The 19,954-nt window shown below is 42.7% G+C and overlaps 1 protein-coding gene across 1 annotated transcript; it reads right to left on the reverse strand.

Annotated features, from left to right (window-relative positions):
- Positions 1–8,508: 8,508 nt before the first annotated feature.
- On the reverse strand, positions 8,509–10,767 carry HIPK4 (homeodomain interacting protein kinase 4). The gene is made up of 2 exons (XM_071734396.1): positions 8,919–10,767; positions 8,509–8,821 (listed from the first exon to the last, which is right to left on the reverse strand). Exons 1-2 carry the CDS (start codon positions 10,611–10,613, stop codon positions 8,753–8,755), a joined length of 1,764 nt encoding a protein of 587 aa, XP_071590497.1. The 5' UTR covers positions 10,614–10,767; the 3' UTR covers positions 8,509–8,752.
- Positions 10,768–19,954: the final 9,187 nt, after the last annotated feature.

The raw sequence follows: 19,954 nt of genomic DNA on the forward strand, positions 1-19,954 counted from the left end.
CAAAACTACAAATTAATTCCTGTCTAGACAGAAGAAATAATGGTTTTTATCTAAATTGTCTTGGGCCACTGCTGGGATATTCAATGAAAAGCTCTACTACTAATGAATAAAAAGACAATTTTTTTACAATTAATGAGTCATAGATATTTTAAGCACTGCAATGCAAGGATGGAAAGCTATTAGATTTAGAGGAAGAGTGGAAGAAAAAAAATGAGATCAGAAGGGCAAGCTATTTTGGTACCTGAGAAAGTTTGTTATTCTAATTCAATATTTATCATGCAGGAGCAAGTTTGAAACGAGGAATCTAAAGAAAAAACTCTTGGATCTGGGATACCATCTGGAAAGTTCAGATGAAGAGAAACATGCATAAGGAAAGTAATAACATTAGTAACTGAAAACATGGCTGTAAAATAATTTTTTATTGAAAATGGGGAAAAAAGGGAAAGAAAAAAAAAAAGGCAGATGGTAGAATTTGGAAGGGAAGATTAGAAATTAACATATTAATGACCAGATCCTGCAGTGACTGAAAAATACAGAGCTTTGCATTGATTTTAATGAGAGTAAAATGTAGTATGCTGTCAGAGGTGGTGAGAAAATGTAAACATAAAAGACCACATTCTCCAATTGATGCAGTTTTCTGCTTTATAAACACAAATTAGGCTTCAAGGGGCTAAACATAGCCACTGGCCAAGTCCTCTCGTTGGGGAAAGAAGTTCTATGGGAAAAATGCTATGCAAAAGCAGCTTCACTCCTTTGGATTGAAATTAATTTTTATGAGGACAAAATGTGACAGAGCTACTAATTTGTACTGGTTCAGTCACTGACATAAACTAGGGCAACACTCTACTTTGATCTGCAACGAATCTAGGTAGTTCAAATCAAGAAGGAAGATCTAGCTCCCCTGTGATCCCGTGCTCTCTCTACAAAGTTCAGTTTGGTTTTGAACAAGGTAGGGTATCTGTCACTTAGATATAATTACTGTTAAATTGCAGAATTCCATTTGGTTCTATGATTCTGTGTATCATGCTTTATTCTGCATTTACAAAGTATTTTCATCTAGGATATTACAGAGAGGAAGGTCCTTCTAAGGTCTCAAAGGCATAAGCTTTTGTTTAAGCACTAAAAAGGTATAATTTAACCCACAAAGGGCACCAGGAAGATTTTATCTAATATAAACCCTTTTCTATAAAGCAAACACATTATTGGGATTGAAGCTGCATTTTTATAATGAATTGATGCCTTTCATCTCTAAGGGTCATTGAACTGTGTCAGCGAAGAGTGAGGGACAAAATTTTAGAGAAAAAATGATTGTGTAATAAAACTTCATCATTATTTCAAAGGAATATAGCTACATACATGTTATTTACTAGTCCTTGACTTTAATTAAAAACAAACAACAAGGTGAATATAAATGGAATTGGGAATACTGTGCTAATTTACATCAGTGTTTAATTTCCTGAAATACAATAATTAAAGTAAACACTAATTACTAAAACTATTTTTCGTTGTTAAAGTGCAAAATGTACTTATTTCTCAAGCAGCTTTAAGTTTTTACAAGAGCTCTCTCTTGTGGTTACAAAGGTTTCTGCATTTAACTGGTTTCAATATTTTGAGGGCCTATTTAGAAATAATTTTATACTGCAATTTAAGGTAATAGGAAAAGCAATAACCTAACTCTGTCGAGCCATGCAGCAGATAATGATAATATAGCTATAAATCTGAATAAATCATCTAAAAATCTGTTTATTCACCAAGGCATAAATACTATTGCAAACACATTCTTCTACTTTAATCTAATAGGAAGGCTTAAACTGATACCCAGACTAGAAAAGATGGCAAAAAACAAATACAATTAGAACATTATGATGCAAAAGCAAAGATAGGATAACCAAAATAAATGTAATGTATGGGCAGGAGGACTGTTCAGTAGCCACACAATGCTAAAAAGGTTTTTCAAAATGGTGAAGGAAAATTACGAAGATGAAATTACTGCTTCTTTTGTGCATTGATATACCTCTGTTTATCAACTGTATAACAATATTCTTCATAACAAGAATATTCTTGTAGCAGATGACACAAGTTGTTTAAGCCAAGCTGTCCACTGGCTTCTCTGATGGTTTTTTTGTAATGGTCGTGCTATAGCAGGTACTCATGAATGAGAATTGTGCTGAGAACCTGGTCCACACTAGTTTCTGACTGCATTCATACTGACCCAAACCTTCTGCCTGCACTGGGGTGACAATCACCTTATTTCCAAACAAGGAATCCTCTGGCTTAAGTGTCTGGACTATCTCATTCTTCCAATTAAATGGATGGATTTTCGGTAGTAAAGAGTGCCCACTGGGAGAAAGCACAGAGCAAACAGTTTTGGGAAGCAGTGCCATAGAGGAATTGTGATTGCTATTAAGGATTAGACACCTCATCATAAATGCAGAATTTGGACACATGAATAATGGGAACAGCAGCTCTTTAAAAAGGATAAGGTAGTCTGGAGTCTAGCACTAGTCAGACTTATGCTCACCAGTAGTTTAATTACTCTCTACTAACCTGCTCTCAGCAAATGGTGAAGAGAACTCTTCAGGCAGGGTACAGGGGGTTTTTTTGACATGGATTTTCTGCTTCACAGAGCCAGGTACTGATACGTAGTTGAACAAATAATCAATGATAAATCCAAGTCTCAGTCTTTCCTAGCTCACTGATGTGATATTTATTAATGTTTTAGCAATAATTTGAGATCCTTAGATGTAAGATGCTGTATCAAAAGACGCTATTGTCTCATAAAGGGTATCTGAAGAAATTAAGTTAAAAATATCTCTACACTCATACATGATTTTGGTGTGCTTACAACTAAGTTTCTGTATAGCTAATACAGATTTCCTAACAACCAAAATTAGAAACCAAAAAGCTGTTCTTTCAAATTAGACAAATTATTTTCAAAATTCACCAATCTGCTGTTTGGATATCACTAGAAGAACATGACAAATGGAAAGGTTCAATCTTAGAAGCTAAAGATATGTCAATAGCAGAAACTCAACTCAATAGTAAAGCAAATAGCAGAAACAGAACTCAAAAACCCTCACGGGCATGGGGTTAAATGGAATGACCCATATTAGTAAAGGCTTTTAGCCACAGAAAGAGAGTTCCTGCATGGAAACTGCTGGCTGACATTTAGAAACACTAGCTGGAATATTTGACTTCTTAAAATGTACCCATTAATTGGTTAAGAGCTTGCTACTTGGCCCACATCAAAATTGTTCCAGAGAATGGTCTAAAAGCTTAAAAATACAGACAGTTGCATTTCAGAGCTGAGAGCATGGCCTGTCTATGTTTAAATTGCTAACATAGGTACAGTCTATAATTGTGCATGGAATAGGTGTAAAACCTGAGGTCAGCAAAGAAAACTTTATGGTGCAACTTAAGTACTTTTTCTAGTGACAAAGGTTTACCAAACTACTTTGAAAATACATGTTGTTACACTCAGCTTAAAAAAATTCCTCTATCAGATTTGGAAAGAATAAGACAAATTAAGTTAAATCCAACTTCTGTTGTATTTCACAATATAGAAAGAATTATATGTAAAATAAATCAAATAAATGTTGTGTCAAAAGGTGTTGTGAATCGGCAATAAGTGGTAGCAAATTATCAATAGTTTTATTTCAATTAGTAGTTTGCTAACTTCAGAAGCTATATTTCTACAGATTTAAAACATTAAAATAAGACTGGCATGACTCAATAACAGAGCTATTTAAATTAAGCATGAAGCTATGGCATCCCTGTATTTACTGCACTACACAGCAGTGTTCTCAGACTCCTCCCTCTGTTCATGATCTATTGTTCTCCAACTGTACCTTTACGTGGAACCTGCTTGGTGTAGGGAAATATTTTGTGTGGTGTTCCAGTCTCTACAGGGTGGCAACAAATTCCTCTTAGTGCCTCTGATGGTTATGACAGCCTTTTACTGACCAATTTTTTACTTCTTTATCTTACAGTTCAGTTTAGAACTGGACCCTAAACCAGGAAAGAATAACTGGGAACAGACATTTCCTGTGGTGAAACCATTACACGAATTTTGGAATTACATCTTTAGTGAAAACAGGGAGTGCCAGGCCGCAGCAAGGGAGGTGACATGATTGTAATTTTTAGTAGGGTCATACCATGAAAGTACAATAATAATTTGTAATTGTTGTCTGTGAGACTGCACTGGAGTTTCATTCTAGAATACATGCCATATCTTTAAAAAAAATCTTACCACTTGAGCTGATTTGTCTGGTAGGTGATAAGAGTTGTACTTAACTGTCTCTTTACCGTCATCATTACAGGTAAAAAAGACTCCAGAAACTCCAGGCAGCTGAGACCAGTTGGAAAGTCTGATTATCCTTTGCTAGAGAAGGATCAAATTGGGAAATATTTTAAAAAGTGGGCATACAGAAGTCTTTGCAACCTGGTGAGAGTACTGAAAGTGCAGTAATGGGAAATACATGACAAGATTCTTAGTCATGTCAATGGTGGTCAGCAGTAGTCCTGCCTGATTTTCACATTTTAGGCAGATGTTCTTAACTTGAAAAATATGCTGCCTATCCAGAAATGCTGTATCCTGCTTCTTGTTCTCTCTGACGTGTGAATACCTCATCATTGTATGAGACAGTATGAGTGGGATGCTTTTCATCTGAATTTTAATGACTGTATTGCAAATATGTCTTAGGTTTGCTGTGCTGTGGTTCCTTTTTTATCTGGGGTGAAAAACAGTCACTTTCAGAGTATGATTCATTTGCCCAAGCACAAATGTTTATTTTAGGAGGAGATGACTCATGTTCAGTGGAATCTATTACTATACCATGATATAATAGAACAGAATCATACAAAAGAATGACTAGGGCTGGAAGAGACCTTAAAGATCATCTGGTTCCAACCCTCCTGCATGGGCAGGGACACCTTCCACCAGACCAGGTTGCTCATGGCCCCATCCAGCCTGGCCTTAAACAGTCCCAGAGGGAGAGTGCAGTCATAACTTGCTTTGGCAACTTGTGCCAGTGTCTCACCACCCTCAAATTAAAGAATTTCTTCCTAATGTCTAACCTAAATCTTCCCTCTTCAGTTTTTTTCTGACAAGGTCTTGATACATTATAAATTAGCTAAAATTACTTATTTACATGCCTTTCCTTTTTAGTTGAAAATAAATTAATTTTATCAAGAAGAAAACTAAACAATTAAAACCAATGAAACAGCTGCAATCAGTTACTAACTCCATCTTTTTACCAACCAATTGGAACTTTATTGTACGAGTATATAATATAAAACCTCTGACTAATATCGAAAATATTTAAAAGACAAGAGGTCACCTAGAGATCTATAGATAGATCTATGAAAACTAAAATTTTTTTTAAAGCAAGTTCATATAAAGATTTAGAGTATTTACTACAAGGGAGATTCCACCATTTTTCTTGGCAACTTATTCCCACATTGATTGTCACGGTGAATATTTTTTTTTCTAATGCTCAGATCTATTTTCCCTGAAAAGTTTTTGTCCAGTGCCTCTTGTCCTGTCACTATTCTTTCCTGTAAAAAAAGCACCTTCATTTTCTTTATAACTGCCTTGTAATTATTGAAAGGCTGTGATCAGATCCCCATGAGCCTTTTACTTTAGCCTTTTCTAAACCAAAGAAGCACAAATCCTTCAACTTGTTTTTAAATGTCAAGTTTCTCAACCCTCTAATCACCAAGGTGACCCTCCAGACTGACCACCTAATTTTTTCTGATGTATTTCAACTGTACGAAACCAAAACTAGACACAGTATTCAGTTATGGTGTAACAAATGCTGAAGTAGATCCCTTGATTTGTTTGCTTCATGTAAGGCTAGAATTGCATTATACAGTATTTCTAGGGCCCATGCACACAAGGAGAGGTGTAAAAGGCTTGTCCTACCATATACAGGATTTCCAGGCATATGCAAACAGAGGTATGTCACAGAATCACAGAACTGTCAAAGATAAAAGACCTCCAAGATCACCTCATCCAACCCTCAATGTCCCCTCCACCCCCTATAAAATAGATAAAATATATTTATCAATACCTGTATCACCCTGCCCACTAGAGCATGTCCTGAAGTGCTTTGTCTACACGATTTTAAATACTTCCAGGGATGGTGATTCTACCACCTCCCTGGGTAGTCCATTCAATGCAGAACTATTCTCTCAGTAAAGAAATTCTTCCTAATACCTCGTCTCAGCCTTCCCTGGTGCGACTTCAAACCACTTCCTCTAGTTCTATTGTTAATCACTTGAGAGAAGAGGCCAGCACCCACCTCCCTACAACTTTCTTTCAGGTAGCTGTAGAGAACAATAAGGTCTCCTCCCCACCTCCTCTTCTCCAAACTAAACATTCAAAAAGCCTTTGGGTGGATTTTCTCCTCCCTGTCTCACAGTGGGGTGGGGGTGAGTGAGTGGAGGCCTGGTTGGTACCAACAGGGCCTAAAGCATGACAGGAGATAATCAGTCCAAGGCCCCTGTTTAAGCAGGGCCACCCAGAGCAGGTGGCACAGGATGGTTGGGTACAGGCAGGTTGGGAACATCTCCAGAGCAGGAGACTCCATCACCTCTCTGGTGGACAGCCTGTCCCAGAGCTCTGCCATCCTCAAAGTCAAGAAGTTCCTCTGAATGTTCAGATGGAACTTCCTATGGCCAACTTTGTGCCCATTGCATCTCATCCTGTCACAGGGCACCACTGAGGAGAGTCTGGCTCCATCGTCCTGACACTTGCCATATAGATGTTGATCATCACTGACAGACCCCCCCCTCCTCAGCCTTCTTCAGGCTGAACAGCCCCAGGTCTCTCAGCCTTTCCTCATGACTGATGTACCAGTACCCCCACCATACTCATAGCCCGTTGCTATCCTGTCTACAGCAGCTCCTTGTCCTTCATGAACTGGGGAGCCCAGAACCGGATCCAGTCCTCCAGGTGTGTCCTCACCAGGGCATAGCAGAGGGGCTGGCCTGCTGGCCATGTTCTTCATGATGCAACCCAGGGAGCCACAGGCCTGAGCACAAGGACACATTGCTGGCCATGGCTGGATGAGTGTTGACCCAGCTGGTTCTATTCTGCAGAGAAGAGCACTTTCACTTCTTGTTTGCAAGATTATTTCACCCCTTGCTCCAGTAGCTGCATCACCAGCAGCCACATTTTGGGTGGGGACAGGTGGTTTCAGCCCTGCTCCTCATCAGCAGCGTCACTGTGTTGGCCCTCCAGCCACAGAAGTGTTAGAGTAAGTCCAGAGGGCTTAACTTACTGCTCAAGTGAGTCAATCTTTGAGGTCCCGCTCCCAGGGCAGGTGGAAGGAGGAGCTGCCCATGAGGTGTTGGGTGAGGAGAAGCTCAGTGTGAACTGGGCTGCATCCCCAGCAGTGTCACCAGCAGGGCTGAGGGAGGGGATTGTCCTCCTCTGCTCTGTTCTCGAGAGACACAGCTGAGGCTGTGACAGTGACAGGCAAGCAATTCCCTGTCCCTCACAGCCAGGCAGTTCCCAGGGGAAGGGGTGGCTGGGGCACAGCCACTCCCCATTCCACCCAGTGTTGCCAGTCTGGCCCTGCTGCCACTCACCAAGGTTACTAGACCAGTCCTGCCCTCACCTGGTGATGCACCTGTGTCATCCTCAGTCCGGCTCCTGAGGACAGAGGAGGGCTGTGCGTTCCCTTTGTTCTCAGAGTCCACCTGCATGGGGAGAGCAAGAGCACACGAAAGGCCATGCAGAGTCCCAGGCATCTCCCTGACACATGCAGCCAGGGCTCTGGGCCTGTTCCTGGTGCCTTGGGATTCCTGGTGCCAGCCATGTGCACGTGGCTCACCCCAGGCCAGGCCAAGGAGAAGGAGGTGCTGTGTCTGCTGCATCATCTGGGGGAAGGGGCGGATGTGCTGGGGTCTGACAGAGGTGTCTGTGGTGTTGTTGGATACACCTTATCCTTGTGTTGCCAGGAAGACAATGGCTGCACTGGCCTCTGCTTGATGGTCTTGAGGCATGAGAGGAGCCATGCTTGCTCCATCCTCATCTGCCACAGGGACCAGAGAGGCTGTGTTGGCCTCTCCCTGTGGCTCTGCATCCAGGGCACACTCAGTGTCTTGGAGTGCTGCAGGTGGACTTGGTGCTGCTGCCTCAGGCATGCAGCTCCTCTCATTGCTGGCTAGCCTCATGGATTTCGAGCAGGACCAGGCTCAGAACCTCCATGACAATGCATTGGGCAGCATCCAGCACAGCTGGGTCATCATCTCTGGAGCTGTTTGTGGTGGGTGCCTGGCTCTGCCTCTACTGCCTTGTCCTGCTCACCTAATTCAGAAGAAGCTGTTGCCTTTTCCTCCTCCTGCTCCTCTGATCTGGGGCAAAAACCCAAGGAAAAATAGTTTTTCTAGACTTGATGTTGTTACTGGGGAGGGGATTTGCCAGGCATCACAGGAACACCAGGGGGACAGCAGGGGGACACTGGGGACACTGATAAAAAAACCATCTTGGGAAGAGTCAGATTAAATGTTTAGCCAGTGACAAAGTTTTATTGGGAGGAAGAAGAGGCACTGGCAGCTCCCGGTGAGTCCCCAGCTGCAGCGTTGAGCCAATGGGATGAGAAGAAAAAGGAGGGGACTGGGTGGAGGAGAGGAAGGTTCTCAGTGGGGTCCCCACAGTGGCGGTGGTGGTGGCATCTCAGCAGTGCTGGCAGCTGAGTGCTGGCAGAAGGGTCTCAGATCCGGTGGAAGGGTCCCAACCCAGATGCTAGAGCTTGTCCTTGGGGACAGGGGTGGGACGTGGGGGCTCAGGGTCACGCCGTGTCACTGGAGCAATCTGTGGCGACATCAAGGAGACATGGAGTCCTTGGTGTACCCAAGGGACTCCCAGCATCCAAAGGAACCCCAACTCCCCATGTCCCCCTAGATCGTACCTTTGTGTGGGACACGCTGTAGGATCTCCCTGGAAGGTCCTGCTCCACAATGTCACCAAAGGCCACGCTGCCAGCACTGTGGTGGCAGCGCTGCTCCCGTGTCCTCCACCCCAGCACCACCCGGCTAGGGGTGGGGGGCTCCATCCTGCACCACTGGCGATGCTGGCAGCCCCGGGGGCCACAGTGGGGGGGAGGGGGGATGGGGGCAGGACAGATGTCCTGCTGGGCCTTGCCACCATTGTCCCCACCAGGCTCAGCCAGGCTCAGCTTGTCCATCTGGGTAGTGGCCTTCTGGATGGGGGTGAAGGCACTTCCCACCATACTGGGGACTGCCCCCACCATCTGAAGTACAGTCCCCACCCTTCCAGGGATGGATGTCACCATGCCAGACTCTGTCCCCACCACTCCTGGGATCGTTCCCACTGTGCCAGGGATGGTTGCCAGAATGCCAGACATTGTCCTCAACACTCCAGGGATGGTCCCCAATGTGCCAGGGATGGTCATCATCACTCCAGGCATTGTCTCTGCCACTCCAGGGCTTGTCCCCACTATGTTGGCGTTGGTTCCCATTGTGCTGGGGACAGTCCCCACTGTGCCAATGTCTTTCTGGACCAGCATGAGGTCCTGCTGGCAGAGCTGGTAGTAGCGAGTGGCCTTGAAGGTGGCCTGAAGGTGCTGGAGAGAGATGAAGGGGTGCTGGAGGGCAGCGCTGGGAGGGATGCGGAATTGGGCCTCCCAGGTCAACATCCCCTTCAGCAGCTCCACCATCTCACCCAGGTGACAATGTTCAGCCAGCATTTCCTGGTCAGAAGCAATCCCCTGGTGGACATTCACCCCCACCAGTTGGTCGAGTGAGGAGATGACAAACTTCCTCCTCTCCAGCTGCTTTGCAGCCCCTGGGGCCAGCGGTCGGAGCTGCCAGGATCCATCAGGATGCGGCGCCTGTTGGAAGAAGTTCCAGGTCTTGGTGGCAGCATGGAGCATCTCACCCCGCGGCAGCCCCAGGGTGCAGCAGATATAGCAGATCTGCTCATACTCATTGGAGCCGGGGTAGAGGGGCCAACCCAAGTGGAGTTCGGCTACCACACAACCCAAGGACCACATGTCCATCTTCTGGCAGAAGGGCAGCCCCAGAAGTATCTCAGGGGCTCGGTAGAAGCGGGATTGGATGTAGGGCTCCTGGATGTGGTGGATCTCGGTGGAGATACTGGCAGAGCCGAAATCAATGAGTTTGACGCGGAATGGGAAGTGGGTTTGGTCCACCAGCATAATGTTCTCTGGCTTCAGGTCCGCATGGATGATGGAAAGCTCCTGCAGCTTGACCAGTGCTGCCAAAATTTGGGCCGTGATGGTGCGGATGTGGCGCACGGGCAATGGTTGAAAGTTGTTCTTCTTCTGGAATTCATAGAGGTTTTGTTCTAGCAGCTCAAAGACCAAGTAGGTGCAGGGACCATCGGTGAAGGAGTCGAGGAAGCGGATGATGTGGGACTCCTCAGGGTCCACCTCCTGCAGGGCTCGCAGCAGCCGCAGCTCATTCCGGGCCACTCGCCCCTGGTGGCCTTCATTCCTCAGGACCTTGATGGCCACCATCTCCCCTGTGCTCCTCCGCCAGCCCTGGGTCACCACCCCGAATGTCCCCTTCCCTACTGGGGCCACCATCTCGTAGCTCTCTGAACCCACCACCAGTGTCCCCATGGTGGGTTGGGTCCTGAAGAGGGGCTTTGGATCCCCTACTAAGCAACTAGCACGGGGTTTAGGACCCTCACTCTGTACACAGCAGGGATCTCAGCATCTACCAGTGGTCTGGGACCTCCCAGCAGCACATTCCATCATCGTTGTGACAACACCTTCTCTTGGTGACATCACCCCAGGAGCAACGGACCCCCCAAAACCCACCTCAGGACCACCAAACCAACATCTGCCCCCCCAAAAAAAACCCACCCCTGGGCCCCCAAACCTCAACCCCATCCCCCCCAAACCCATCCTGAGCCCCCCCAAACCCATCCCTGTTTCCCCGAATACATGCCTGAACCCCAAATCCATCTCTGGACTCCCCAGCCCATCCCTACTCCCAAACCCACCCTACCCCCCCCCACACCCTATCATCAGGACCCACAAAGGGACTTGGGTTTTCTTGGGGGATACATTTGGGATTAACATTTAACAGAGACAAGTGCAAGGGGTGTGGGTGTGGGAGGGTTGAGGGTGGTGGTCAGGGGGCACTCCCACTGCCTTCTCTGCCCCATTTAATGTAACACCTGGAAAATGGGCAGAAAAGCTTCAAACCCCCAGCCTCCCCAAAAAATATTAAGCCAAATTAAGAAATATTTTTGGGTTACAGAAGGCGTGATCATGGATGTGATGCCTCCCCCCCATCACCTTTTTTATTGGATCCCCAAAGAAGCCCCCCTGCTGAGGGGAGTTGGGGGAGTCATCACTCCCTGCAGGGTTGGTGGCTTGGCTCCACTTCTGGCAGCCAAAATTTTAGGGTCCCCCTGGTTGGAAGTGGGTGGGTGACCCATGGGGGTACCTGAAGCAGAGCTCAACATTGGGAAACTTCAGCACCCCCCACCCCAGGGTTTGTTTTTCAGGGGGTCCAGCAGGGATCCCACCCTGGGGAAGAAGCCCAACCTGGGCACCCACTACTGGCACCAGCTATTGCCCTCAGGGTCCCCACTGAGATGGGGACAACCCCCCCAATTTGTCACTTCCTTTGGGCTTCACCAACCCTGGCACTACCTTCCTCATCCTCCTGCTGCCCAAAATTGGGGATTTTCAGCCCAAAGCCTCCTGCTACCCTCTCCCCATGGCTCCTACATCCCACCCCCTCTCCTGGTGGCACCAACTCCAGCCCCACAACCCTGCAACCTTGGTATTTTTTGTTCCCTTGGGTGGGTTTATTGGCATGCAGTCCCCCCCGCTATGAATTTCGGGTCTGGATCCCCCAAATTGGAGCAATTTCACCATTGTTTGTGCCATGCTGGTTGAGCAGTGATGCAATGTCAACCTAGGGGACACGAATCCCAGCAGACCCCAATTCTCCTAACCTTCCCTCGCCCTCCTGTGACCCTCCAAGTCACAACCCAACCTCTGTCACTGAGGTGGCACCTTGGGGAACCTCAATGCCACCTCCTTTGTCCCCATCTTTGACCTCAAAAGACATCATGGATAATTTGGGGACTTTGAGCTTGGACCCCTCTGCCATCCAAAACCAGACCTAAACCCACTGTGGGGCTGGTGACAGTGATGCCAGTGACAGCAGGTGACACTGAAGGACACTTGCTGCCACCACCACCCACTTTGAGCTTGCCAAGGGACGAGCCCACCCCCTGCAAGATGAATTTGAGGGGTTTGGTTTTCACTACGGTGAACTGGGCTGGCCCAGTGACCACCTGCAGTGCTGGCACCATGGGTTCCAGCTTCAGGCTGAGCCTCTGGAGCCCTTTGGTGAATCTTGTCACCTTTTCTGTCACCTCCGCACTGTCCCTGTCCACTGCCACCGCTGTGGCATCACTTGGCAACACCAAACCCACGTCAACCCTTGACATCACGAAATCCATGGCTGGTACCGGAAAGGTTGAGTGGGTCAGTGGTTGCACCGTGGTGGTGCACCAAGTTGTTGACACCAAGTGTCATGGGGGGGTGTTTGGTGACACTGAGCTTTACAATGTGGAGGCTGGTGAAACCAAGATCCATGGCAGTACTGAGGATGGAGGGGACATGGATCACCCCCTCCACCAGGGCCATGCCAGAGTTGGGAGTCTTGTCTCTGCACCACAGGCTGCCCTTGACCTTTTGGGTGCCACCAGGGTGGCTGTTGGTGGCCTTGGGGCGTTCCAGTAGTGCCAACACCGGCACAGCCACCTCCAGCTGTGAAACCCACAGCACTGGTGGTGGCAATTTGGGGGGGGAGCAACTGGGGGGAATTTGGGGAGTCTCAAGTCCAAGGCCACGTTGGGTGCCAATACCTCCATGGTTGGCAACTGGGGCCCAGGATTCGCTGGAATGTTCCCAGGGGGCTCCTCCAGTCCTAGGGTGGTGGCAGACACCATGCCCTTGGGGGGACACTGGGGGCTTCTTGGAGGGTGGTGGGATGGGCTGGGGAGGGAGATGGGTGATAGCACCCTGGGAGATGGATGGGGGGAAGCCCCCGATCAGTCCCCAGACCCAGCCTACAGCCCTAGGGACCCCACCAAGAGCCCCGATCCACAGGGCCTACACTGAGCATCCATAAGGCTCCCCCAAATACCTACGGGGTCAGTAGACAGTAGACAGCTCTCAGCAGTCACCATGGGCTGCAAGGGGACCAGCCCTCTCCCCCCACCAGCTCTGGGAGCAGGGCAGCAGCTGCCTAATTCTTTCATTCTTACTGTTTCAGTTTTATGTAAGCTTTGGTTTTATTACATTTCACTCTTTGGTCTCCTCAATGTGTTTTCCCCCCAAATTCTTCTCATTGTAATTATTTACTGACATTAGTTCCACCCCTTTGAGACTTAAATTTATTCATAATTTTAATAATTTAAATCTCCTTCGTGTTTCTCTCTTGGATACATTTGTCCCAGTAGTATTTTAGCAAATACCATTGTATTTTCTCTTTCCTAAGACTGGAAGGAAACTCCTTAGGCCTGAGTAAAGTGGCCATCTTTGTAGTTCTCTTTGAGAACAAACCCTGGCTGTAACCTTTAAAGTGCATTGTATAAATACATATAAAAGATTACAGATTAAAAGCTTAGTGATGAAGACAGTGGAAGATATGAGACCTGTTGTGCAAATAAGCCTAAAATAGAAAGGCTATCCCCAGCAGGAAAAGTAATGATCTCCATGAGATCATGGAAAAGATTTTTCCAAGTTACCAAAATGTAATCAATGCAAGTATTTTCTTGGTGTGGTAGACACCTTGTCAGGATGGTCAGAGGCTTTTCCTTGCCCCACCAATCAGGCCAGGCATTGCTATAATAATTACCCTTTCTTTGGAAATCTATTCCTCCTAAAATCATGACAGAAACAGAAAACCTGTAAATTAAAACTTTACTCATGTTTTAGTTTCTCCCACAGGCGTTTCTGGAAAGAGGATTCAAAAATTATAGAACGAAAAGTCCTGCAATACTTCCTTCAAAAGAACAGGACACTGGCATGTAGTAGTACTGTTCTCATTGAGTGTTCAGTTAAACATCCACCAGATGTCAGTACATACTTACAGAATCATCTAAGTTATGCCACAAATGTTTCTACTGCAAATCTGATCCTTCTGACATATGACAGAAGTGCCAAGTTGCATATCACTGATGTTACTGATAAAAAAGTGCAAAATAGTGCAAATAAAATCTTTATAGTTGACAGACAAAAAATCCCAGGATTTTTATTCTGCATTTTTCTATATCTAGTACTTTTTCTGCTACTACTAGCTTGTTATAACTTCTCTGAGAATTCATTTGTGACAACAGAAAATAAAGAGCAGAGAACTGCACTGTATACTCTGGCGATTCAGATTTTTAAATATGAGAGAGAAGAAAAACATGAGAGATATAGACTCCCTCAGTCATAATAAAAGAAGGGTAAGGAATAATTTTACTGCTTCCCTTAAATGTCTAGTAAGTTGTTATGATGTAGAATGAGCCAGATTGTGCTCAGACAAGCACATCTATAGGATGTAGGACAATGGCTACAAGTTGCAATAAGGAAAATTCTGATTTGACATCAGAAAAAATCCCACAACCTACAAATGAAAGTAATCAGACACTGGAATGAGTCACCCAAAAGCCTTAACCTTTGAAGTTACCAGTTTCAAAGTTGGTCTAGCAAGGTTTGGACCAGATGATCTCCCGAGGTGCCCTCCAATCTGAATTATTTTATGGTTTAATTTCATTAACATTTCAGAATCAGGATACACTAAGACACATAAAATGTTGTTGGGGTCCAATCTGCTGGTAGATAAGAAAATAAGCCTCCTGCCTATCAGAGTCAGATTTTTCTTTCCTCTCGGGTAGTTGTCAGATTCACTGAAATGCCTCAGTGATTTTCTAAATTTCTTTGTGTGAGGTATCCCCACATACAAAAATCAGCATCATGTAAACTCTTCTGGGCAGTATACTTCTGAAGTCAGTATAGCTTTTGAGATGTAATAATTCGATTTTGTTTCATTATAAAACTGATAATTTTTTTTTTAATTTCCTGACACAGTATTTAAGGGGCTACATAAATTCAGTGATTTTTAACTATGGCTTCAGTTAGGAAGCTGTTTCGGGACATGGTCTGCCTTTTTTCAACAGTTTAAAAGTGAAACACCATAAATAATAATAAAAAAAAAACCAAAAAAAAAAAAAAAAAAAAAAAAAAACCAAAAAAAAAACCAAAAAAAAAAAAAACAAACCCCCCCCCAAAAAAAACCAAAAAAACCCAAAAAAAACCAAAAAAACCTGCCTGAAATTACTGTCTACCTTAAAGAAACAGATATTTTCACTGAACTTGATGAGAGTAATTACAAAACTGTAATAATATTTTAATGAGAAAGACTCAATAGATACTTAATTGTGGTCAAATACATGTTGGCCTGAAAACATTTCAATGTATATCAAGGTATTAGGAGACCATCCCACCAAACACAGGGCCTACTTCCCCACAGAGATTGGTGCCCACTGCTGTGATATGAGATGATAATCCTTTTATCTCATTTATCATGTTATTCTGCCTCATGGGATTCTGGGTGGAGGCAGTCTGCTGATTTTTCAGCAATCAAAAGAAGCAAACTTGGGTTTTCATGTTTTCTATTTTGAGGGGGAAGGGCATTTGGGGCTGGAGATTTTTGTTTGATTTGGGGTTTTGCCTTTTTAACTACTCCACAGTTCTCATTGTTTTTAGCATCAGGACAATTAGAAATCCCATGTGACTGGTGTTTCAGCCATTTTATAGCCTCTGCTTATTACATATACAATTCATAGTTTACTTCTTTGTTTTAACCTGGAGATAGAACAGCTCTTTTTGAAAAGTCTCTACAAAATCTGCCTCTTACTTCAGTCCAGTTTGCCTTCTGAGAACATTCTGCCATGTAACATCAAAACTGTGAAACAGAGTTTAAGATCCAGGAATTCTCCTTGGTTTTCAGGGGTACCTTGTTTGGCTCTTTCTGCTCAGTAACACTAAAGGAAGCAAAGGGTAACTGATTTAAAAATAGAATGTGCACTGAAAATATTTTATGTCATGAAAGACTAATTAGTACCCAGAAAGATGTGATTTAGTCAGCTGAACTTACATTTTAAGAGTTATCTATGAAATTAAAGGTCAAAGAAATTGGACTCATTCTTGGCTTGAGTAAGCAACCACTGGTCAATTGTTCTCAATTATCTGAAAGTTCAGTTTCTGAAGGACTTATGCTGTTTTACTCAAGTCTGAATTTTTCATTAGTTAATAATTAGAAGTATCCTGTGAAGATTTTGTGAGAACAAAAAAAAAAAAAAAAAAAAAAAAAAAAAAAGATTGCTGCCATGAAAATCTTGCTTGTTCACTAATAATTATCACATGATTATATAAAAAGCTACTATCTGTTTCACAATTTAATAAAATGTACAAAAAGGACAAAAAAAAAAAAAAAAGGTTTATTTTGTAATTCTCATTTAAATGGATTAACCTTTAATATTCTGCTTTCATTACAGGTATGATCACCACAAAATAAACTTAACAGTGACTGCTGTTGCATAAATGGATGATCCATTGTGAATTCTTGTCTACTGAGCCCTGAAAAATGAATATATTGATAAAAAACATTTGCAGTAAAGTCCAAACACATAAATGAAAGGATGTGACTTTATGAAAAAAGCTGCCATTTCATACAAACATGACTGGCATCCTCATTGTGAGCAGAGCACTCATTGCAAGGAAGATTCCTACTTAGAAGTGAGGAAGAACATAATTTAAGTCACTTAAGCCTATAATTTAACTAGGGGAAAAGATGTATTATGTCATAGTGTTCATCAGTCTGGTGATTCATAATTGCTCCTTGTCATGCTTTCAACAGTGATTTGCCTGATTTAGTTTTAAATGTTCAAGAGAAATAACTCTCTTAATTTTCCACAGGAGACTATATTGCCAGTGAGAGCTTACTGCAAGGAAGTTTTCATTAAGTTCAGTCTAGTACCTGTTGTTTCTATAAATCACTGAGAATTTTTTATTATTTTTATTACTACTATTATTATTTTAATTGCTACTCTTTTCTCATTCTATATGCTAAAATGATGTTTCTCACATAACTCAGATGTATAACTAATTGAAAAAATTCTTCTGTGAGCTCTCCAACCTCATGCACTATCTGAGAATTAAATTACTTGAACTCAGTATTTTTAGATCTCTCTGAACAGAATTGCTCAGAGAAAGACTGATATTTGCATAAACTAAAACTGCTCATAGTTTTCTGTGATTCATTGCAGTTATTGCTAATTCTTTTATTGTTTGGTTTATCATTAGAGTTTTATTTATTATATGACATCAAATTAATATTTTTACAGGTCTGAAATAGCAGTGGATTTGTTAAATGAAAATTTGTGAGGTGGAAAACCATTTCAGAGGCTTCAGCAAAGATGAATACTGAAAACAAGGTCTTAGTAGAAAAGTTATATAGGAAGGAGATGTGTGATTTCAGTGTATTCATTTGGAGAAAAGAATATCAGTAGAACAGAACTATGGAAAATATTTACAATTCATAGGAAATTTCTTGATCTGCAATTTTTTTTTCTGATTCAGAAAGAGAATCATTACAACCCTCCACATGAGAGATAGGCTGTTGTCCGAGCTGCTTTCAGAAACACTGTAGGGACATTCATTATGAGAAAGTTTATCTGGATCAAGGCTCAACATTGAAGTTTAAAGGCACACATCAGTGTTGATTCTAGCTGAAGATCATTATACATTTATATATTACAGAGTGCTGAATTTCAGGTCAATTACTCAAACTTCTTGAGAGGGAATCCAATTTAAAATTGTAGATTTCACATCTTCATCTAATTTTAAAATCAGTTGATGATAGCACAATTTTATAGATAATCAAGAGTAGTGAGCTAAAGAGAACTGAATTGTTTCTTATCTAGAAAAAAGTGTTACATATTGGTGGGTAGTTTAAAATGCAGCATACTGTGGTAGAAAGCATTCTAACTCAGCATACATGTAGGATGTTGTCATGTGGGATGACAGAGGTAATGGTTCAAGTTATGACTCTAAACCTCAGCAAGTCAGCACAAGGGTCACCACTTGATCCCCACTTGTAGTGCTCAAATGGTGTGTTTATTTTGTACTAGCAAGTAATTTTCAGTTTATGAATTATCTCAGATTTTGTTGACATTTTTTTTTCTTGTTATCAGACTTATATGCACTGCGGTCAGAAATGCTGTTCACATTGCCCTTCATGAATGTCAGATTAAATATTTGGTCTTCCCTCTTAAAATGTGCCAAGAAAGTAGAGGCTGGATCATACCAGGAGCTAATCCAATAGACTGGAGAAGCCCCAAGCACTCCTCCAGCTATCTTCTTAATATCACTAATAATCTTACATGTTCTTCCACAATGTTTCTTTACTTGCAGCGCACATCTTTGGTGGGTGAAAATACAAATTATTTTATTGGGAAAAAACATGTGTTTCAAGTTCATTATAAAAGCAGAATAACTTTCCATGAAACATACCTCAGACCCAAGAAAGAGCCTGGGAAGTTCACTGAAGACCCATAAAATTTTTGCAGTTTTTTTGGTTACCAGAGAACTGGACAGGAACATAAAACTTGACAGTTGAGAAGCTTTCATCTGATGCATTCAAGCATGCACTCAGGCAATGCTGCTCAAAGTGTAACCAAAGAAATCAGGGAGTTTTCTCTTTACCTCTTTTATTTGTTTGCTAAAATATGAATTTATACATAATCTAAAATGTGGAAGTTTACTATTTGTAACACGTAAAATGTATTGCACAAGGTAGTGGGATTAAGAGTTATATAATGCAGACATGGCCAATATGTTCCCAAGATCTTACCTCTCTATGAGAGGATATGAGTACAATTTTTATTTTTTTTTTTTTAATTTTTTTTACTTAAAAAAAATCAGAAAAAAATTATTTGGCAACATATTTTCAAGTTTGTTGTAGACAGCAGAATCAATAAGGACAATAAGGACACACTGAAGAAAGGAGATTTATAGATCAGCATTGCTTTGTCTGCAATGGCCTAGAAAATGTGCTGATATGACAGATGCAATAGGAAACTTGTTACCAGAACAGTATCAATCTTTATGAATTTACCTCAACATCATGCAATATACCCATTTATTCTGAATCTTACCTTGAGCAAGCCTGAGTCACCATTCATATCTATGACAAACAGTTTGGAAGGCAGTTCTCCTGTATTCCAGATCTCTCTGAAGGAGTCCGTGAGACTGCTGGATAGAGTCTGCACCACAGGTCTTGAAGAAAATAAGGTACGATTGGGTGAAAAAGAAAACTGTTCTCAAATGACAAGTTAAAAGACAGATGACAAATTAACAAGAGTACATGGAAAGCTTCACAGTAGAAGAAAGTCACCAATGGAATCCCACAAGGATGTCTCTGTGTATCTTTGCTAAATATGGACACATTTGGCAAAATATGTGAATTTTGTTATCTATGACATGGAAAAGGGCCATAAAAGAGAAATTCACATATTCTTCCACATGGTAAAGAGTTACTGAAGGATCTTAAAATATTGATTAATTTAAAAATAAAATGGAGATAAACCTTTGTGATGGTAATTGCAAGTTCATGTTGAAAAATAAAATCCTACTTTCCTAAACAGACAGTAAGAATTACTAAATAGTCCTTCTTCACTGAAAATTTACTTTTCAAGGTAAAAAAAAAAAAAAAGTTACCTCTACACTCAATGTTGAAAAAAAAAAAAAAAAACCTCAAAAATATAATGTTTGGAAAAGAACAGCAAACATGGTTGAATATACATTTTCATGCTACTGTGTGAACCAGATGTCGCTATTGGTGTATACTACAAGGTATGCAGTTCTGACTCCCTCTTTCAAGT

Source organism: Heliangelus exortis, chromosome 1 (assembly GCF_036169615.1).
Source record: "Heliangelus exortis chromosome 1, bHelExo1.hap1, whole genome shotgun sequence".
Classification (NCBI taxonomy): domain Eukaryota; kingdom Metazoa; phylum Chordata; class Aves; order Apodiformes; family Trochilidae; genus Heliangelus; species Heliangelus exortis.